At 38.7% G+C, this 23423-nt stretch overlaps 1 protein-coding gene across 1 annotated transcript in view; it reads left to right on the top strand.

Moving 5' to 3' along the window:
- Positions 1-23423, top strand: part of CFAP47 (cilia and flagella associated protein 47) — a 506331-nt gene that overhangs the window by 359779 nt on the left and 123129 nt on the right. The window contains exons 52-53 of the mRNA XM_021681266.1: positions 20189-20364; positions 20977-21084. Coding sequence (XP_021536941.1) covers positions 20189-20364; positions 20977-21084 — 284 coding nt within the window. The remainder of the gene's footprint in view (positions 1-20188; positions 20365-20976; positions 21085-23423) is intronic.

Below are 23423 nucleotides of genomic sequence, written 5' to 3'. Positions count from 1 at the left end.
ATACATGTCTTTCTCTGTTTGACTTATTTCACTCAACATAATACCCTTCAGTTCCATCCACGTCGTTGCAAATGGCAAGATCTCATTCCTTTTGATGGCTGCATAATATTCCATTGTATATATATACCAAATCTTCTTTATCCATTCATCTGTTGATGGACATCTTGGCTCTTTCCACAGTTTGGCTATTGTGGACATTGCTGCTATAAACATCGGGGTGCACGTACCCCTTCGGATCCCTACTTTTGTATCTTTGGGGTAAATACCCAGTAGTGCAATTGCTGGATCATATGGTAGCTCTATTTTCAACTTTTTGAGGAACCTCCATACAGTTTTCCAGAGTGGCTGCACCAGCTTGCATTCCCACCAACAGTGTAGGAGGGTTCCCCTTTCTCCGCATCCCCGCCAACATCTGTCATTTCCTGACTTGTTAATTTTAGCCATTCTGACAGGTGTGAGGTGGTATCTCATTGAGGTTTTGATTTGGATTTCCCTGATGCCGAGCGATATTGAGCACTTTTTCATGTGTCTGTTGGCCATTTGGATGTCTTCTTTGGAAAAATGTCTTTTCATGTCTTCTGCCCATTTCTTGATTGGATTCTTTGTTCTTTGGGTGTTGAGTTTGATGAGTTCTTTATAGATTTTGGATACTAGCCCTTTATCTGATATGTCATTTGCAAATATCTTCTCCCATTCTGTTGGTTGTCTTTTGGTTTTGTTGACTGTTTCCTTTGCTTTGCAAAAGCTTTTTATCTTGATGAAGTCCCAATAGTTCATTTTTGCCCTTGCCTCCCTTGCCTTTGGCGATGTTTCTAGGAAGAAGTTGCTTCGGCTGAGGTCAAAGAGGTTGCTGCCTGTGTTCTCCTTTAGGATTTTGATGGACTCCTGTCTCACATTGAGGTCTTTCAACCATTTGGAGTCTATTTTTGTGTGTGGTGTAAGGAAATGGTCCAGTTTCATTCTTCTGCATGTGGCTATCCAATTTTCCCAACACCATTTGTTGAAAAGACTGTCTTTGTTCCATTGGACATTCTTTCCTGCTTTGTCAAAGATGAGTTGACCATAGAGTTGAGGGTCCATTTCTGGGCTCTCTATTCTGTTCCATTGATCTATGTGTCTGTTTTTGTGCCAGTACCATGCTGTCTTGATGATGACAGCTTTGTAATAGAGCTGGAAGTCCGGAATTGTGATGCCGCCGGCTTTGCTTTTCTTTTTCAACATTCCTCTGGCTATGCGGGGTCTTTTCTGGTTCCATACAAATTTTAGGATTATTTGTTCCATTTCTTTGAAAAAAGTGGATGGTATTTTGATGGGGATTGCATTGAATGTGTAGATTGCTCTAGGTAGCATTGACATCTTCACAATATTTGTTCTTCCAATCCATGAGCATGGAACGTTTTTCCATTTCTTTGTGTCTTCCTCAATTTCTTTCATGAGTATTTTATAGTTTTCTGAGTACAGATCCTTTGTCTCTTTGGTTAGATTTATTCCTAGGTATCTTATGGTTTTGGGTTGATCACAGCTTTATAATATAGCTTGAAATCAGGCAATATGATGCCCCCAGCGTTATTTTTCTTTTTCAACATTTCCTTGGCAATTCGGGGTCTTTTCTGACTCCATACAAATTTTAGGATTCTTTGTTCCAGCACTTTGAAAGATGTCATTGGAATTTTGATCGGGGTGGCGTTGAAGGTATAGATTACTCTGGGTAGCATAGACATTTTAACAATGTTTATTCTTCTGATCCATGAGCATGGAATGTTTTTCCATCTTTTTATGTCTTCTTCAATTTCTTTCAGGAGTGTTCTATAGTTCCTAGAGTATACATCCTTTACCTCTTTGGTTAGATTTATTCCGAGGTATCTTATGGTTTTTGGTGCTATTGTGAAAAGAATCGATTCTCTAATTTCTCTTTCTACAGTTGAATTGTTAGTGTATAAGAAAGCAACTGATTTCTGTGCATTGATTTTGTATCCTGCCACATTACTGAATTGCTGGATGAGTTCTAGTAATTTGGGGGTGGAGTCCTTTGGATTTTCCACATAAAGTATCCTGTCATCTGCAAAGAGAGAGAGTTTGACTTCTTCTTTGCCAATTTGAATACCTTTTATTTCTTTTTGTTGTCTGATTGCTGTGGCTAGGACTTCTAGTACTATGTTGAACAATAGTGGCGAGAGTGGGCATCCTTGTCTTGTTCCTGATCTTAAGGGAAAAGCTCTCACCTTTTCCCCATTGAGGATGATATTTACTGTGAGTTTTTCATAGATGGATTTTATGAACTTGAGGAATGTTCCCTCTATCCCTATACTCTGAAGAGTTTGGGGGCGCCTGGGTGGCTCAGTCATTAAGCGTCTGCCTTCAGCTCAGGTCATGATCCCAGAGTCCTGGGATCGAGCCCCACATCGGGCTCCCTGCTCAGCGGGAAGCCTGCTTCTCCCTCTCCCCCTGCTTGTGTTCCCTCTCTCGCTGTGTCTCTCTTTGTCAAATAAATAAATAAAAATCTTTAAAGAAACAAATGAAGAGTTTTAATTGGGAAAGGATGCTGTATTTTGTCAAATGCTTTTTCTGCATCAATTGAGAGGACCATATGGTTCTTCTCTCTCCTCTTATTAATGTGCTCTGTCACATTGATTGCTTTGTGAATGTTGAACCACCCTTGCATCCCAGGGATAAATCCCACTTTGTCGTGATGGATGATCCTTTTAATGTATTGTAGGATCCTATTAGCTAGGATTTTGTTGAGAATTTTGGAATCCATATTCATCAGGGATATCGGTCTGAAATTCTCCTTTCTGTTGGGGTTTTTGCCTGGTTTGGGGATTAAGGTTATGCTCACCCCATAGAATGAGTCTGGAAGCTTTCCTTCTGTTTCTATTTTTTGAAACAGCTTCAGAAGAATAGGTATTATTTCTTCTTTGAAATCTTCTTTGATCACTGCTTCAGTCTCGTTACTGGTTATTGGCCTATTCAGGTTGTCAATTTCTTCCTGTTTCCGTCTTGGTAATTTATAGGTTTCCAGGAAGGCATCCACTTCCTCCAGATTGCTCAATTTATTGGCATATAGTTGTTGATAATATTTCTAATAATTGTTTCTATTTCCTTGGTATTAGTCGTGATCTCTCCTCTTTCATTCATAGTTTTATTAATTTGGGTCCTTTCTCTTTTCTTTTGGATAAGTCTGGCCAGTGGTTTATCGACCTTATTCTTTCAAAGAACCAGCTTCCAATTTCGTTGATCTGATCTGTGTTTCTGGTTTCTAATTCACTGATGTCTGCTCTAATCTTAATTATTTCTCTTCTAATGTTTGGCTTAGGTATTGTTTGTTGCTTTTTCTCCAGTTCTTTAAGGTGTAAAGTTAGTTGGTGAATTCGGGATTTTTCTGCTTTTTTTTGAGTGAGGCTTGGATGGCTATGTATTTCCCTCTTAGGACCGCCTTTGCAGTATCCCATAGATTTTGGACCAATGTGTTTTCGTTCTCATTGGTTTCTGTGAACTGTTTAAGTTCTTCTTTGATTTCCTGGTTGACCCAAACATTCTTGAGCAGAGTGGTCTTTAGCTTGCAAGTGTTTGAATTTCTTCCAAATTTTTTCTTGTGATTGAGTCCCAGTTTTAGAGCATTGTGGTCTGAGAATATGCAGGGAATAATCTCATTCTTTTGGTGTTGGTTGGGACCTGATTTGTGACCCAGTATGTGGTCTGTTCTGGAGAAAGTTCCGTGTGCGCTCAAGAAGAATGAGTATTCTGTTGTTTTAGGGTGGAATGTTCTGTATAGATCTATGAGGTCCATCTGGTGCAGTGTGTCATTCAAAGCTCTTGTTTCTTTGTTGATTTTCTGCTTAGATGATCTGTCTTTTGCTGAGAGTGGAGTATTGAGGTCTCCTACAATTAACATAATATTATCAATATGACTCTTTAGTTTGGTTAACATGACTGCTCCCATGTTGGGGGCATAGATATTTACAATTGTTAGATCTTCTTGTTCGATAGTCCCTTTAAGAATGATATAGTGTCCTTCTGTGTCTCTAACTACAGTCTTTAGTTTAAAATCGAATTTGTCTGATATAAGAATTGCTACCCCAGCTTTCTTTTGAGGTCCATTGGCATGGAAGATGGATCTCCATCCCTTCACTTTCAGTCTGGACGTATGTTTAGGTTCAAAATGAGTCTGTTGTAGACAGCATATGGATGGGTCCTGTCTTTTTATCCAATCTGCAACCCTATGCCGTTTTATGGGAGCATTTCGGCCATTCACGTTGAGAGTGATTATTGAAAGATATGAATTTATTGTCATCATGTTGCATGTGTGAAGTCCTTGTTTCTATAGATTGTCTATGTAAATTTCTTTTCTATATCACTTTTGGGGTCTTTTTTCCTTTTATAGAACCCCCCTTAATATTTCTTGCAGGGCTGGCTTAGTGGTCATATATTCTTTCTGTTTCTGCCAGTCTTGGAAGCTCTGCATCTCTCCATCCACTCTAAATGACAGCCTTGCCAGATAAAGTATTTTTGGCTGCATGTTATTCTCATTTAGTATCCTCAATATGTCTTCCCAGGCCTTTCTGGCTTGCCAGGTCTCTGTGGATAGGTCTGACATTATTCTGATGTTCCTCCCTCTGTATGTAAGGAATCTCTTTCCCCTAACTACCCTTAAGATGGTTTCCTTGGTTCTAAGATTTGTGAGTTTTACTATTACATGCTGGGGTGTTGGTCTGTTTTCCTTGATCTTGGGAGGGGTCCTCTCTGCCTCTAGGGCACAAATGTTTATTTCATCCCCCAGATTAGGGAAGTTCTCAGCTATGATTTGCTCAAATATATTTTCTAGTCCTCTCTCTCTCCCCACCCCCTCAGGCATCCCAATAATTCTGACATTGGAACGTTTCATGGTGTCACTTACTTCTCTAATTCTGTTTTCATGGAGTTTGAGCTGTTTCTCTCAGGCCTCCTCTTTTTCCTTCTTTTCTATCAATTGGTCTTCTAGTTTACTAACTCGTTTTTCTGCCTCATTTACCATAGCTGTTAGAGTATCTAGATTAGATTGGATCTCATTTATAGCATTTTTAAGTTCTGCCAGTTCAGCTTTCAGTTCTGCCCTTAGAGACTCCATGTTGCCATTAATCAATTTCTCCATTCTAGCTATCGTCTTCATAACTGTTACCCTGAAGTCCATTTCCCACAATCTTGGTTATATCTGTATCCATTTGTTAATGTGTGGCAGAAGTCACAGTCTGTGAGTCTTTCCTATTTTGGGGGTTCCTCCTCCTAGTCATTCTGCTGAGGGGTGGTTGAGGGAATGTACAGAGTCCAAATTACTGACCACAACCCAAGCAAGATGCACCTGTTTTATAGGGACCTTAGGTTGTTAGCCTCTTGTTCTCCCAGCCTGTCTCCTGGGGGAGGGGCCTGCCACGCTGTTACTCAGGCAACCCTGTTTGTGCAGAGTTGCCCTGCCCACTGTGTGTGTTGGGGGATGGGCTCAGTGAAAACCAGTTTTGGGGTGCTTTTGTTCTCTGTTGGCTTTCCCTGGCAGGTCTCTGTGTCTTTTTGGAGAGTCAGAGCAGAAGAGACCATTTCCAACCCTCTGCCTCAGAACAGAGAGATCACAGTCTGTTCTTCAGTGAGCTCTCCAGGCCACACTATCTCTATTTCTGTCTGTGCTGCTAAAAATTGCAGCATCCTGGGTTGTGGTCCCCTCAGCAGCACTCCCAGTCCTCACCTCCGGGTCGGGGCATCTACCCTTTGTGCTTCTAAAACCACCAGCCACCCCCAGTTCACACACGCAGTCTGCCGCTCTGGCTTTCCATCCAGGGGGCTTCCCTAATGTCCTTTCCCCACTGCTACCAGTCTGCGAGTCTGTGCTCCATCCCCAGCGGGGGAGGCTTTCACTCACCAGCGATGCGGTATCCCCACGGCTCCCCCCCATCCGTTTATCTTCCGGTATCTGCCTGTGGAATCACGGCTCCTCGCTTCATACCTCGAAACCAACCGCCTATGATATTCTGTTTGTAGAGATTCAGATATATCTTCTTACATCTCAGGCTGATATCATGGGTGTTCAGAGTGGTCTTGTAGATATCCAGCTCAGTCAGGGGACCAGTTGGAATAGGGTCCCCTACTCCTCTGCCATCTTCTCCCACATCTCCCAGATTTGGCATTTTAAATAATAGTGACTAAGAATAGGATTGTCTTATGTGAATTACTAAAGTGTTACTAAATCCATGTTCATTATTATTATTATTATTTAATAAAGTTAAATATTGAATCTTTGTGGGTTTTTTTTTTTAAGATTTTTATTTATTTATTTGACAGAGAGAGACACAGCGAGAGAGGGAACACAAGCAGGGGGAGTGGGAGAGGGAGAAGCAGGCTCCCTGCAGAGCAGGGAGCCCGATGCGGGACTCGATCCCAGGACCCTGGGATCATGACCTGAGCTGAAGGCAGTTGCTTAACCAACTGAGCCACCCAGGCGCCCCTCTTTGTGGGGTTTTTTTAAGATTTTATTTATTTATTTGACAGAGAGAGTGTGTGAGCAGGGGAGAGAGGGGCAGGGGGAGAGTGAGAAGCAGACTCCCTGCTGAGCTTGGAGTCCAGTGTGGAACTCGATCCCAAGACTCAGAGATCATGACTTGAGCTGAAGTCAGACACTTAACTAACTGAGCCACCCAGGTGCCCCATATTGGGTCTTGGTTTAAATGAAACATTAGGACAGAATTAATTGCTCTTAACCATGTTTTAATTTGATTTAATTTTCTTATTGTTAGTATTCAAATTTTTAAATTGATGATAGAGGTTACTTTCGTTTTTAAACATGCAGATAGATTTTTCACAAAATTGATTATTTAGAATCTTGAACTTTTGCTCCAACGAATAAAAAATTTTAAAAAGACTAAAATACTTTAAATCTGTAAATCAATTACTTGCCCACTTGATTTCTGGGTAAATCTCCACTGAGACACAGAAAATGGGTGGTTAAACTATTGAGATGCACTCAAGTGTAGCTTTCAAAAGCATTCTCTTCTAAGTGGAAAATGATTTAATATGATGATGGTAGTGTCATTTCACTCAATGAAAATGTCCCATTTCCGTGACCCTGTTATCAGTACAGAATAAAATCTTTCTCATAGGTTATTTTTAAATGATATAACTTTAAAACTATTTGCTCTGGAGAATGATTACTAGATTAGCAGAAATCTCTTTATCAGGATGCAGGAGAAAAAAAAACATTTTAAATGGGTCCAGGAGAAATTGGGACCATGAGGTGGCACCTCAAAAAAGACAGATGTTGGCTCCCTTATTATCTGTATATTTAAAATAGGTATAGAGATGAGTAGAGATCTGCAACTCAAAAAAAAAAGGATGTGATCCTAAGATACTAACAGACAAACAACTGTTCACATCTTCTCATGAAATGGTATCTAATGTGCCCCCCTTTTGGGAAGAGATGTTAACCCTTAAAGCAAAACTGATAGAAACTAAGATTTTTAACTTTCAACTTTAAATAGTAAAGATTGTCACACAGACTGGGAAACATACACCATCAGGGTACTTTATGTGGATAAGTAAGAAGACTGAGCAAAAAGAAAACACAATCTGTTTCTTTTAATGTACTTCAAATATGTTTTCATTTTTAAAATTAATATTTGCATATACACTTTCAGGAATACATTATTTTCATAAATAATGTATTTTCAAATAATGGCCTTTGTCCATTTTCCATAAAAGACTTGCCCCTCCCTATGTAATAAATTTCATTATTATTGTGTGTTAAGTAAAAATACAACCGAGTGGGGCACCTGTTTGGTGCAATTGGTTAAGCATCCAGCTCTTGGTTTCAGCTCAGGTCATGATCTCAGGGCCCTGGTATAGAGCTCCACATTGGGCTCTGTGCTCAGCATGGAGTCTGCTTGAGATTCTCTCCCTCTCCCTCTGCCCCCCCACTCATGCTCTCTCTCTCTAAAACAAATAAATACATTCTTTAAAAAAAAAAAGTACAGCCAAGTATATTTGAAGATCTAATTGGCTTTATTAAATGATTCATGAATCGGGCAGCATCCCATCCAACCAGTAGAGGGGAGCCTCTAATTTTGTTGTACAAAATTAAAGGTTTTTATAGATGGAGGATAGGGCAAGAAATTTATTAGCAAAAGAAAAGGATTGTTCCAGACAAGGTAACATTTCCTCAGGGTAAACAGCAAGGGGTCTTATGCAGATTAGCTCATCTTCCTTTGAGGGATAGAGAGGGTATATGACAGATTCATTGGCACCCATCAGAAAATTCCTGACTGACCAGTTAAGACTACATTCCTGGGGGAGTTGAAACTGCAATTAGATTATGTATTAAGCCTCCACTTTGGGATTTTGTCCTAAGTGATGCCATTTGGGGCCTGTGGTTACTTTTAATTTGGTTCGGTTTGGTTTGGTTTGGTTTTTTTAAGTTTATTTATTTTTAAGTTTTTGGTAATCTCTACACCCAGTGTGGGGCTTGAACCCACAACCCCGAGATCAAGAGTCGCATGATCTTCCAACTGAGCCAGCGAGGCTCCCCGTTTTTGTTTGTTTGTTTGTTTTTTTAACACTTGTGTAATTCTCATGCAGTTTGTGTTGATTTCCTGTCAGTTTTTACTTTAAACCTTTCCTGGTTTTGGTACCACAATGTGATTCGTATAACTCATCTTGTTTGCATAACTTCTTCTGATTATTACCAATTTCACTATTGCTCTCATTTTTCATTATGAATAGTTAACAGAGTTATTTCATAAAGATATTTAATAATTTACATCCAAGGTCTGCATAGATGAAAATGCAATTCCTGAGCCTCCATTCCATTTAGTAGTTTTACATTGTAATGCAGGAGCAGAACTTAGCGCCATGAATTGCCAGATTGCTCTGATTCTCACTACAGGTAGGTGTGCTATACTAAGGGATCACTTTCAACTGAGGTTGGTGGCAAAGGGGAGTCTTTTTTGACTACCTCAGTCCTTTTAGGCTACTAATGACAGTGATGTTGTCGCCAAGTTATTATGTTTTCCTACCTCTCTAATAGTAATTGCCTAAGGTAAAAACACATGCACTCTTTAACTCTCAGACATGATGGTTTAGTTGGTGGAGATAGTAGGGGTTCTTTGAAATAATCCCATCACATAAATCTTTGTGTACTTCTTGAAGAAGTTTTCTAAATGCTTTCAAAAGTATGCTAAAATTGTTGTCCTTACCTATATACTGTTAGCTAATATTTTTTATTGCATTTGCTATTTTGCCAAACTTTTGAGATATATTTTATTTAAACCTTAGATCATCAGATGTAGCAATGGAGCTTTCAAGATACTAAGCCATCTCTGATTTTCCATCTGTATCTCAGCTTTTGTTACATTCAACCCAGTTTTCACATCTTCCTTAGAGATGGTCAGAATCTCTGTAAAATAGGGCTCATGTGAGAAATGTTTATACCCTCAAGGCACATAAATTTGGTTACTTCCTAGAGTGAGTTCCAAAAATCAGATTATATTCATAGTAAACAATAATTGGTTGATAGCAGTCCATTATCTCTTGGTGTAAATTATTTAGTATTCTCTTGGAAATTTTAACATGTGATATCTGCTATTCCATTTTGTTTGGCCTGAAAAATCTCTTGTATGTCATATAGTTTGGCTGTGTGAGAATGATGAGAGCAATCCACTATCTTCCTATTGACAATAATTTCAACACAGTAATGAGTTATAAATGTGTTCTGAAAACAAAATAAGTGTGTGAACAAAACCTATGCTTTAAGCTTTAGATCAGTCATAGCCTCCGTAATATTTGTTCTTTTGTCAGTGACAATTGACTAATTTTTTCATTTTATAATCAACCTTTAATAAAATTCACTGTATTGTTAATGGTGAGACCTAGAAGTCTCTCTTCATGTTAGTAAGAGAAGAATGTTGGGGAGGAAAACATTTATTATACCTTTGAAGGATTTTGGCTGGTCTAAGAATGAAATTGACATGAGACAAATTAACAGGAGAAAATCAAACAGATGTTTAATAACATGTATGCCTCCTTCTTCTATACATGGGAGAGACACAAGAAACTGAATAACTCCCCAAAATGGCAGAAGCCTTCACCTTAAATAGTTATACTTAAATACTATCACTTAAATACTAAATACTATCTTCAACTAAAGACAAAGCAAAATGTTGGGGGTGGGGAGTCAGTTTTATGGGAGGTGACCAGGAAAAGCATAGTGAACAAGGGTAATATTGCTCTGCAGATTTAAGTTTTGCCTTTTCTTATTGATAAGAGTCTCTAGGGACTTAGAGTCACCCCCCCCATCCCCCCCACCGCCCCTTCCTGGTACAGTGTGGGAGACACACTTACAAAAGCAGATTTCCCTTATAAATGTAAATGTCTCTTTAAAAAGGATTAACTCCTGCTTAGTTTTCTGAGGAGCTTCTTGTGTGTTTGTTGTTTCCTAAAAATAACCAGTTTAAAATAATCAATATGCCAAAGAGGCATATCTTAGGATGGCGAGATTTTCTCCCCTTCAGGAGCATAGTTAAAAACACTAATAATCCCCTCGGTGTCAAACATAAAAAAGTTGATACAAAACAACATATGTGAGTTGCCAACCATTTTCAATAAGTTTTTAGTTTAAAATTTTAGCCTCCGTAATAAAAATATATATATTTTGATTTACTCATTTTGCTGTTTTTCTTCTTTTCTTTGTATTTTTATATTCTTTATTTTTTCTGGGTGAGAAATCATATATCTTGTACATGATATTGAAATTTTTCTTCCTCATGAGATGTTGATTTTAAAAAATTAATATTCTGCTTTGAATTTATCTTGAGAAAATAAAATATAGACTATATGTGTACATGTACATGTGTGTATATACGTATGTATAGTCATGAGCACACTATGAAGGCACACACACGAGCTGTGTCTTTCCACAGTGTCAGCTTTAATCAATCACAAAGCAAAGCTAATCATAATTATAAAGCAGGTTCAGGATTCCAAACTCAATGACATTTCACCATGTGATTAAACTTGGCTTCTTACATGGCACACAGAGCAGAACATAAGACAAGCCACACAACAAATGAGATAACAGAAGGGTGTAGGAAGTTAACGAAACAAACGTGAAGTCAGTCTGTGGGTGCGCAGTTGGACGTGAGGCCTGGGTCCCATCCGAGTCGGCTGTGGGCACTTACCGCTTATTATGTTCAAGCAGTGAAGGCTCTCAGTTCTGTTGAGATCCATCGGGCAGAACCTTCAACAGCAGCTGCCTTTTTCAAGTGGTCAGACATAGAGAGGTCATGTCTGAAGAGTCCAAGAGTTTGCTGCCAAAATCCTCCCCTTTTTAAAGGGATGGAGTCGGTTTTGGGTCTCTGCAGACCTGCTCTGGTTCTGCTCGTTATCAGTTCTGGGGTGTCAGCTGACATTGGCCCCCACAATATCTCCTAGCTGCAGTACCTTAACTGCTTGCATCGCTGCTTGATACAGGCTCCTGCTTGACGTGACAGACTCCATTTTGCTCTCTACATATATACATATGCATGTGTGTATACAGAAAGCGGAGGGAGAGAGACCCTATCTTAAACAGTTAAGCAGGAGGCTACTTCCTAGGGATCATTCCCTGCAATATATATATATTTCTATTTGTCACTGCGTTTAATAGCTGCCGCACCCCCACCCCTACCCCCAAGGTTATAGTAAATGTCTGAAAACATGTGAACAAACCTACAGACTCTACAGGAGTTTCTGACTCCTTCACAGCTCCTCAGTGTCTGGCAAGCACATCCTCACTCCCACATCATCCCCCAGCCTGGTATTGGCAGCCCACCTTGATTGCATGTCTGCATTCTGTATGTCTCAGGTTGGATATAGAGGTGTGAAGCATCATTTCCTTACGTATACGGGCATATAGGCTGCCGTAGCAGAGGAATGACAAGGGTGTTTCTAGTTTTCAGCTATCTGCCTGTTTCCTCTGAGTTCTGAACTGCTGGTACTGACTTTTTAGTTTAGGAAAATTACTGAGACAAACTTTAGTTATCACTTCCTCTGAATTACATGGTACATTTTAAAATACTCTTTGGTACAATTTGTTTACTGACTTGGTGATGTTTTTAAATGGAATAAAATTAAAATTGAAAATTCCCTCAATAATATGCCTAACTTAATATTGTGTGTTTTGGACCTCAGAAATAACCCCTTTAATTTTTTTAATTAAGTAGGCTCCACACCCAACATGGGGCTTGAACTCATGACCGAGATCAAGAATTGCATGCTCTACTGATTGAACCAGCCAGGCACCCCAGAAATAATCCCTTTAAGATGAACTCATGGGGGTGCCTGGGTGGCTCAGTTGGTTGAGCGTCTGCCTTCGGTTCATCCCGGGATCCTGGGATGGAGCCCAATGTCAGCAGGGAGCCTGCTTCTCCCTCTGCCCCCCTTGCTTGTGCTCTCTCTCGCTATCTCCCTCTCTCTCTCAAATAAATAAATAAAATCTTTAAATAAAAAAAAATGAAATATGGGCGCCTGGGTGGCTCAGTTGGTTAAGCGACTGCCTTCGGCTCAGGTCATGATCCTGGAGTCCCTGGATCGAGTCCCGCATCGGGCTCCCTGCTCCACAGGGAGTCTGCTTCTCCCTCTGACCCTCCCCCCTCTCATGTGCTCTTTCTCATTCTCTCTCTCAAATAAATAAATAAAATCTTTAAAAAAAATGAACTCATGATTATCTTCTGGGAGAGGATATGGTGGGAAATACTTCTTGCTAGTGCATATTGAATTGTCATTGACTCCATTAAGCTTTTACGGGCAAAAAAACATAACCTTGATTTACTCTGACCCAGTTAGAATAGGAAATGATGAGGCTTTCAGTGCAAATACTCAGTGAATTAAATTTTCTCTGTTCAGAGAAGGTGTGAACTGGCAAACAAATGATAAATTTAACCCACTGTCTTTCTCAGAGCTGTCCTTTCCAATAACTTTCATGAAAGGAGGTAACCTAGGTTAACTTGACATTTTTAAACTCCTTCTAAGATTTTACCAATGGTTGCTGTATTATTTAGTTCAAAGTATCCAGAATATCAGACACATTAACCATTGGGTTTATATACAAACACTAACATCTCTTATAAATTGCACATTTATTCTTTAACGAGTATTTATTGTCTCTCGTATCCATTGCACTATTCTAGATGCTGAGGAACAGTGATGAATATTACAAACAGACCCCTATTTACATGGAGCTAACATTCTAGTGGAGTCAGACAGAAAACAAAAATAACATTGAAATAAGATATTTCATGGGAAGTTTTTCTGTTGTCTTACATTTTCAAGTAAAGACACGGACCTGGGAACCATTAATAATTCTGTCTCCATGTTATAAAAGGTGCTGCTATGCCATTTATTAAGGACTCTCTAAATGTTTTAGTTATGGTGTTTTTAGCTGACATGACCAACTCCAAAATTTCAGTGGCCTAACACAATAAAAGTTCTTAATAATTGCAACACTCTGGTGCACTTGTTCCCAGTTGGTGGCTGGTGTCTGCCATGGTGTGATCCAGCCTCCTCCCATATTGTGGCTCCATCGACATTTAGGAACTCAGCAGTTCCTGCATATAGATGGAGAAAGAAAAAGGAAACAGAAAAGAATTTCCACTGGTTTCTTAACCATGCCATCACAGACATGGCACACATCACTTCCACCCACATACTATTAGAGAGAACTAGTCATATGGCTATGCCTGGGTGCAAGAGAGTTTGGGAAATGTTACCTCTGGTTGGACAGCTCCTGCCCAATGATGTCTTCATATTATAAAGAGGAGCACAGAATTTTGCTGGAGGAATGTTACTTCTGACATGTCAAGAAAGATGAGAAATCTTTAGCCTATCACCCATGTCCAGCCTCTCTATGTGTTGGCCAGAACACAAAGACAGGGGGAGTGGCTTCTTTAAAGAGTGAAAACTGAGAACTTAATGCCCATTGGATTTTGCTGAGTTCTTGCTAAAAGACTGGACCATGGATGGAGGGGAAATGCCTAGAGTGACTGCAGCTGCACTTCCATTGGCACATGACAAGACCTTGTAGATCAAAATAGATTCTACTCAGTGCCAGGAGACTGGGCTTGGGCTATTTTAAAAGGGTCTGCTCAACATACATTCTGCAAAGTGAGAAGAACCCAGGAGAAAAAGTCTACATGGGTAATGCTAGAAAGAGGAAAAGAGAAGGACCTAGAAAGTCAACTGGAAAAGACCAATCAGTATCAATTAAGTAAATGGCCTTTGTTCTTTTACCTTTCATCCCATCTTCATCCTGTAACCTGAAGGAGCTGTATTAACATAGTGATTACAGGAGAGGCAGTTAGAGCAGGGGCTTGCAAAGAGCAGGTCACGTCCACCTTCTTCCTCATGAACAGTCCGAAAAATTACTACATGTCCTGGGGGTAGAGAGGGGGTGCCAGGAGGAAAGGTCAGGAAAAACATTCATTGGATATGAAATGAAGGTGTTGATTGATTTTGTACCTCTTTAAAGATCTGACAACGAGACGGCTCTGGCATTGGGAACTATCCTGAGAAAACAGCGAGGTGGAGAAAGGGAAATCCTGCCAGGTTTGGAGATCAGTAATGGAAGAGAAACCGTTTTCAGATGATACGCTACCAAGTTTAGTCCGTTCGGCTTATCTGTCACCATGACAATAAATGCCTAAGCTAAATTTAGTGATAATTGTACCAACAAAAATAGTTCAGTGTTATGTCGACTGTGACATGAAGACTGGGGAAATGCACCCAGGTAGAGCAAATGACAAATGTCCCAGCCCTCAGAACAAAATGAGCTTCGTGGGGCGGGAGGTAGTAGGTAGGAGCCCAAGTGTTCCAGGAACAGAAAAGATGCTTCTGAGGCTGGAGCTTGGACAGAAATGGCAGTGGGTGGGGGGTAGTAGTGGGGGTACTTTCAGTCCGAGGTGCCGGCAGGGCCACGTCTTGCAGGACCTCAGAGGGCAAGACAAGAGATTTTATTCCATGTGCAGTTAGAGGCCACTAGAGAGTGGAAAGAGGGGAATGACCTGACCTGTTTCTAAATGTCTCAAAATATTTCTTCTTTTTTAAGAAAATAATAAAAATATAAATTATACTTAGATGCTGAAAATATTTTTTAAAGATTCATTTATTTATGAGAGAGAGCGTGCGCACACGAGCTGGGGGGGAGGGGTAGAGGGAGAGGGACAAGCAGACTCCCTGCTGAGCACGGAGCCCCATGAGGGGCCTGACCCCAGGACCCCCAGGATCATGACCTGAGCTGAAGTCAGATGCTTAACCAACTGAGCCACCCAGGTGCCCCTGAAAATATTTTATATTTGTTTTAAAATGAATATGGGGGGATGCCTGGGTGGCTCAGTCAGTTAAGCATCTGACTCTTGATCTCAGCTCAGGTCATGATCTCAGGGTCATGAGATCAAGCCCCGAGTCAGGATCTGCACTGGGAGTGGAGCCTGCTTAAGATTCTCTCTCTGCCCCTCCCAATCTCCCCCCCTCTCTCCCTTTCTAATAAATAAATAAATAAATAAAATTTTTTAGAATTAAAATGAATATAGGTACTCAAACTTTTTCTGAAAAAGTTTAAAATTTGCAAAATTCAATACATCTGTTTGTACATATTTTAAACATATTCCAATCTTAGCTGAGTGTTTGAATTTTTTCAGTCCTAAATTTCAACATCTTATGAACGTCTTCATGCTTTAAAATCTTTACTTATATTCCACAGGATTAATATACATAATTTATTCCTTTCACAAAAGGATTATGAAAAATGGAAGCAATTTCTTTAAGCAGTCATTATGTTAGCTAAAATATTCCTTAAGTACACAATCCAGGCAACATACTGAACACCTTATAAAGGAATGCTGTCTATCATTGCACCCAAAAGAGCCCATGTAAAGACAAAAGACAAAAAAAAAAAAGTTACTATTTCACTTGAATTTCCAAAAACAAAATCAGTCCAAATTGATATGCATTTAGTTCTAATAAACCTTATAAAACCACTCATCAAAGTGGAAGAATATGCCATTGGCAAGACATACACTAGCCAAATATTTCACACTTTTTATAGAGAGAGGGAGTCACAGAAATTCACCTGGCTTTATACTTCCTATTGAGTGAGAGTTATTTGTCATAAAATGGAATGGGGTGGCAGGATGCCTTAGACAGTAAGACTATTAACCATTTTTGCAGATGACTCCTTTATATATTCTGTTTCGTATGTTGAAAATAGTTATGTATTTATTTTTGGATTATATAGCTAACACAAAGGAGGTATTTCAAGAATAAACTTACAAATTTGGATCATCTCATCAAATGAAGAACCACAAAAATCTCTTATTGAGTGCATGAAATATTTAAAGAAATATTTAGTTTTTATGGCTTTAAGAAATGTAGTTAGAAAATTAATCTTGTCTAAATTAATTTTGACAGTATTTTGGCAGATGTATATTTAAAAGAGATTATTCATACAATACTATATTTTAAAAGTATAATTTAGGGGTTTTTATCTATTGAAACTTGAAAGAAAATATTCAAATTATAATGAAAGTTAGAAATTATTTTTTATAATATTGTTGTTAAATTTGACATGCATTTTACCAGACTAGAAATACAGCACTCTTAATTAATTGGAAACTTAAATCTTTTTACTATAACGAAACATTCATTTCTATTGAGTCTATTGCTGGTTTTGAGGCCCCAGAGAATTCCATTGCCAGCTTTCCCTAGAGACCACAGTCCTGCTTTAGTGCAGGTGGTTCGGAGCAATTAACGATTGCTCTCTGGAAGGTTGCTTGATTTGGAGGGGGTGTCCAGACCTAATGGATAAGAGTGAAGTGATCAAGTAGTGATATTTGCCATGGATGTGTCAAAGAGAGGCTGTTACGCAAGTGCCCCAGAGCTGCCATCCTCATTTTCTTTCTTTCTTTTTTTTTTTTAAAGATTTTATTTATTTATTTGACAGAGAGAGAGACAGCGAGAGAGGGAACACAAGCAGGGGGAGTGGGAGAGGGAGAAGCAGGCTTCCCGCTGAGCAGGGAGCCCGATGTGGGGCTTGATCCCAGGACCCTGGGATCACGACCTGAGCTGAAGGCAGAGGCTTAACCACTGAGCCACCCAGGCGCCCCGCCATCCTCATTTTCATCTCTTAAGATTAGGCCAACCGTAGAATGTCCTCACACATTTTTAACACTGGGGCATGCTTCTGTTATGTGGCTTATAGTTTGCAGCGATCACAGTAGATTGAAAGTGGTTTTGTTTTACTTTGTGTTCAAAGTCTATATGTGATGAGACATAAAGCGATTCGATATTCCAGTACTTCATTCCTCTTTAGGCCAGAGTTTTTCAATGTATAGGTCTCAAAAAAAGGTGAGTGGGTCAAAACGAGCATTCTTTTTTTTTTTTTAAGAAATAGAATAGAATATAAGAGAATAGAAAGCATCAGAGAACGTCACATGTGGGAAGAGTAGGGATTGTTATGTGAATCTTTTTTTCCAGCGGTATGTGTATATGGGCCACATTGTGATGTACAGTGAATTACTCTAGGGATGCCTGGGTGGCTCAGTCAGTTAGGCGTCTGACTTCGGCTCAGGTCATGATCTCAGGCTCCTGGGATCAAGCCCGGCATCAGGCTCTCTGCTCAGCAGGGAGCCTGCTTCCCTCTCTTTTTGCCTGCCTCTCTGCCTACTTGTGATCTCTCTCTCTGTCAAATAAATAAATAAAATCTTTAAAAAAATTAAAATGAATTACTCTAGGTTATGATGAAATCATTTTGAAAATCACTGGTTTAGATCCTACTATTTTTACTTCTGTGAAGAATAAGCTACAGCATTGTTTTAAACTGACACTGACCTTCTCTGAGAAATATCTGTGTTTGGCCCAAAGACATCACATTTCAGTTTTCTGTCTAAAGACCCGGGCAAAGTTTCTAGTCCAATATATGGTTGTTGGTATATGTTATCCTGGCATATGGTTTAGTTGTTGATTTGTTTGACCCTTAGAAACTTCCTAGGAGGCTAAATTCTATAACAGTCTCATGAAATACTTCAGATTGCCTAGGAAATGATAAACTGTGTCAAATGTCATTATTGGTTTTTTGCATTTTATATTTTTATTTTTCCTTCTTTATAATCATGAGCATTAGTTATTTTACTATAGCAATTTAAATGCCCATATATTTTAGGAATCCATGATTCTAATATCTCCTGAAACTATCGTAGATAGCCATTTTCCAATGCATTTATAATTAAATCTGATTTGTAATAAATGATATCCTGATTTAATTATAAATTTGTATATATTCTTGTTTTTCATCTCTCCTTACCAGATGTTGTTCACCATACTCAATGCTATTTCCATTCCCCTAAATACACTCATTTATTTATATATCGGTAATCAAGCAAATGTTCATTCCTTGGGTGAAGCTGTAATGTCTATCTTAAAGATATGTTTTATGAATAACTCTCTCCCCATCACCACCTGTCCCTACCAGCTTGGTTGTTTTTGTCATTCCTGTAATGTGTTAAGTTTCAAAATACTTCCAAGTCCTGAAGTATGTCCATTACCAAATTTTGAATTATGACTGAAATGCCCAACATTTTCCATTTCATTAGGTTAAGGCATTATAGACAACTCAAATTTGTTCGAGATTGAGATATGTCCTGTCTATTCATCACCTTTTAACACTTTTGTTTCAATTAATGGCTTTTACTCTAGTGGAGATCGTGGCTGTAATGGGATGAAATATAAGTCATCAGCCAGAATGGGGATCAGGAAATGTCTTGGAACATGAAGAGTGCCTTCCAGGGCTGAGTGGATGTAGCTAGGGGGGCAGGACAGCAGAAACCAGAATGGAAGGAAAGAATCTAAACAAGAAATTAGTTGTATTATCAACAGAATTTTTCTTAGTTCAGATTTTCCCTAGTACTTGATGCTGATATATAGAGATACTTAAAGTGTGTCCTCTGGATCAGCAGAACTTTTTAGAAATATATATTATCAGGCCCCATCCCAGAACTATTGAATCAGAGTCTTTGGGGCAGGGGGCCAGTAATCTATATTTTAGCAACCTCTGCAGATGATTCTTATGCATGCTAAAGTTTGAGTACCACAGCTAGAGAAAACATTGACAAATGGACCTCATGGTAATAATGGTATTGAATAAAACTATATTTTAAATGTAATTTTACACTTTCCTTAGCATTTAGCTAGATGGATGTCTTAAAAGTATTTGTTGTTCTCTGATTGACTTATTTCGCTCAACATAATACCCTCCAGTTCCATCCACGTCGTTGCAAATGGCAAGATCTCATTCCTTTTGATGGCTGCATAATATTCCATTGTGTATATATACCACATCTTCTTTATCCATTCATCTGTCAATGGACATCTTGGCTCTTTCCACAGTTTGGCTATTGTGGAGGGTATTATGTTGAGCGAAATAAGTCAATCAGAGAAAGACATGTATCATATGATCTCACTGATATGAGGAATTCTTAATCGCAGGAAACAAACTGAGGTTTGCTGGAGTGGGGGGTGGGGTTGGAGGGATGGGGTGACTGGGTGATAGACACTGGGGAGGGTATGTGCTCTGGTAAGCGCTGTGAATTGTGCAAGACTGTTGAATCTCAGATCCGTACCTCTGAAACAAATAATGCAATATATGTTAAGAAAAAAAAAAGAAGAAGAAGAAGGTAGCAGGAGGGGAAGAATGAAGCGGGGGAAATCGGAGGGGTAGAGGAACCATGAGAGACGATGGACTCTGAAAAACAAACTGAGGGTTCTAGAGGGGAGGGGGGGTGGGAGGATGGGTTAGCCTGGTGGTGGGTATTGAGGAGGGCACATTCTGCATGGAGCACTGGGTGTTATGCACAAACAATGAATCATGGAACACTACATCTAAAACTAATGATGTAATGTATGGGGATTAACATAAGAATAAAAAAAAAAGTATTTGTTGTTGAAAAAAATGCCATTTACCAAGACTAGTCAAGAAAAACATATAAGAGATTAAAAGTAAGTGAGATATATTTAACAGTGGATCAAGGGGAAAAATAAAACAAATGGCCTTATGTTGTGTAAAAGTTTTCTTTGCATTTGCTTTTATAGAACAATGACTCACTCTATGCTGATACTAGGAGCTGATTTTGTATTTGTTCTGTAATTCTAGGAGAGCATTTACATTGAAATACCTCTCTCTAATCCAAAAGAGAAAATGATTCATTTAGATGTGCAGTTATCCAATGCTGCCCTTAATGGATTTAAGCAACTTAAACTGCACCCTCTAGAGTGTATCAACTATGTCCTACAGTATTCTCCAGCGACTACAGGCTGTAGAGATGAAAGGTATGGTTTGAGTGTGGCATTATATTTTATTGTTGATCCTTTGAAATAAAGCCTTCAAAATGATTTTAAGTGACTTGTTCGAGTCTACTTAAATAAAAGATGGCAGAGCTGAGATACCAGCCCAGTTATAATTTTATTTATTTATTTTTTCCAGTTATACTTTTAGATGGTCACAGGTTCTGTCTCTGTTTCCCCCAAAAGTGAGCACATGCTGATAATAAAGGAAGGTCTCCAGAGTTGCATGTCACTTGAATGCCTTCACGTGAAAATATACAGGTGGTTAATTCAATGAACTAAATTGGATTTAATCACAGAAAGCAGGACTTTTCTTGTTATTGCTCCTGTAAGACATTTGAATTCATTAACATTTAAATATTTTTATTCACTCAACAAACATTTATTAAACAGATATTAATGATGATGTTTTTTCTGAATAATGATCTTCTCACCAAAAATGAAAAATTTAAAAATATATCTACAACAGAAGTAGAATGCATCACAGAGCAGTTGTCAAATATTGTATTTGAAACCACCTATTTAGGATTTTTTTCTGCCAATTTTATTACACAAACTAAAACCACTGACAAGATTTTGTATATTTTTCTCCACCAGCGTTATTTTTCAGCCTGATGTGGCTCTTGAGTTCTGGTATTTACTGAGATTAACTACTGAGTTACCGAAATCAACCACAGTACCAGAAATACAATGTGACCTTGGAAAGTAAGTTCTATTTAATAGATAAAATTATTTCATGGAAGGAGAAAAATTTATCTAAAAGAGTATTGTTGTAATCCACTTAATCTTTTTTTATAAGACATAAATATATTTTTAGTAGTTGATTTTCCTTTCTAGGGAAGTTTTGATATTTAAACTACCCCCTGGAAAACTTAAGTGAAAGAAAAAGAAATTAGGACTTAGTAAGGAGAGGCTTTTATTCAAAATGATTATTGCAAGGGAGAGAAAGGGACTCTTGAAAGAGTTGGAGACCGCAGATCTCAGAAATCTGCAAGCATTTCAAAATCAAACAGGAAAAGCTAAAGGTGGGACAAGGAGAGATAAGCAGACTCTGGAGGGAAAGCTGGACAAGGAAAGGACAATGACTGGTGGCGACTGATAGGAAAAGGATCGTCCTGTGGTAAGCGGATTCCGAGGAGAAGTCAAGGAAAGAGGCACGTTCCACTTTATTTGTGCTTGCTCAGGCTTGGGGACAAACAGAGCACAGGGGCCCGTAGGAAACATAGAAGGCTGACTAAAGTTTGGTCAAGGCAAAGCAGCGGGTCAGCGATGGACAGTGGAGAATACTTTGTCATTTGGCTAATACCATGTGCCCTTGAGATATGACCATTTATATTTACATGGTTGAGCTCTTCCTACATGTCTGGTACCAGGTTTGATGCTGATACATAGGGGTAACCCAATCACAATTTCTAGTTTTATTTTTTTTAAGAGGTATTTATTTATTTGAGAGAGAGAGAGAGAGAGCATGATCAGGAGGACTGGCAGAGGGAGAGGGAGAGAAGCAGACTCCCAACTGAGTGAGGAGCCTGACACGGGGCTCAGTCTCAAGACCCTGAGATCATGACCTGAGCTGAAACCAAGAGTCGGACACTTAACCGAGTCACCCAGGTGCCCCCACAATTCCTACTTTTATTTTTATTTATTTTTAATAACTCTATAGAGATTGCATTTTATTGAGGAATGGAAATCCAATATGAAACAAATAGAATTCTAAATAGTTTATGGGCCTCAGATCAGTTATACAAAGCTCAAGGTGACATTTATTTACTTCATATTTTAGTGAGCAGTTTTGATTATGTCAGATACAATTGAAAACATGCTTCCATGAATTACTATAGAGTAATTCCTTATAAAGGTGAGGTAATCCCTCATAGCTTAATAATAAAGGTCCTTATTAAATCAAATATTTTTGAAATCATTTTGGTTTCTAATATGTGTAAAATACATTAATTATTATCATTTCAAGGTCACAATTTTTTTCATTCAGGATGAGGATATTTTGAGCCATATCATCTTAAAAGGAAATTCTAGACCCAAAAGTTACTACATTGTTCATAGATATAAGCTACATGAATGTTTTTTAAGACTAATATGCCTACTAGGGGGATTTGCCTCAGTTTCAAATGGGGTAACTGAGGTTTACAGATGCTAAGTGATTTGCCCTAGGTCACTAAATGTTGAAAAGAGACTAAGGAGAATGTTCTTGTATACAATTTTCCAGATTCAAACTAGTGGATTTACATAGAAAATCCAATGGAAATCCAAAGATTTGTCCTACAAACCCTTAAAAGATAATAATCTCTAAGCAAATAAATAACATTTGTGAATATAAAAACATGCCAAAGTCTCTACATTCTCTAGCAGAAATATCCTTTGGCATCTTTCCTGCTTCATATTACAGTACCATAAATGATTGTATTAACAATACTTAACAAAGGGTGATTAGGAAATATGCGGGTCTGCAAGAGGATTTGGTGCAATCTTACTTCAAACAAAATACAGCATGTTAGGCCTGAAGGCAAACCTAAAATACCCTGGAACTACCGTATGTGAAAGAAACAACATGCATGTGTAATAACATAAAGGGCTTTTAATTAAATATAACTTATAGTATTGGACTGATTTTAACGGCCCAGTAGATCCTCCAGTATTCTTGTTTTTGTTGCCATTGCAACTTGTCTTTCCTGCATTTCAGTCACCATGGATAAATGAAACTTTAGGTCTCAAGACTTTTTTTGTCCAAATGATGATACACGTTTGTACTTTTAAAGAGCATGTGCACTAGTGGGCAAATCTGTACCTCTTTGTTAATTTCTCTCCCTTAGCACTCCAGAAGAGTGTTGAATTCTCCCAGGGCCAGTTCTGTAGCCAAAGAAATCTGTAGCAAGTGATTTATTAAGGAAGTGGTCCCATTAAGAACAACCTGTAAGAGAATAGGGGAAGCAGGATAAGAAAAGGGAAGAAGCTAAGCAAGGGTGTGATTGCAGGTACGGTCCCAAACTATCTGATCCTGCAGAGAGCTCTGTAGCATAAATTACATC

The sequence above is a fragment of the Neomonachus schauinslandi genome, chromosome X (assembly GCF_002201575.2).
Source record: "Neomonachus schauinslandi chromosome X, ASM220157v2, whole genome shotgun sequence".
NCBI lineage: Eukaryota > Metazoa > Chordata > Mammalia > Carnivora > Phocidae > Neomonachus > Neomonachus schauinslandi.
Note: the sequence above shows the minus strand (reverse complement) of the source record. Positions and strands in the feature narration are given on the sequence as shown.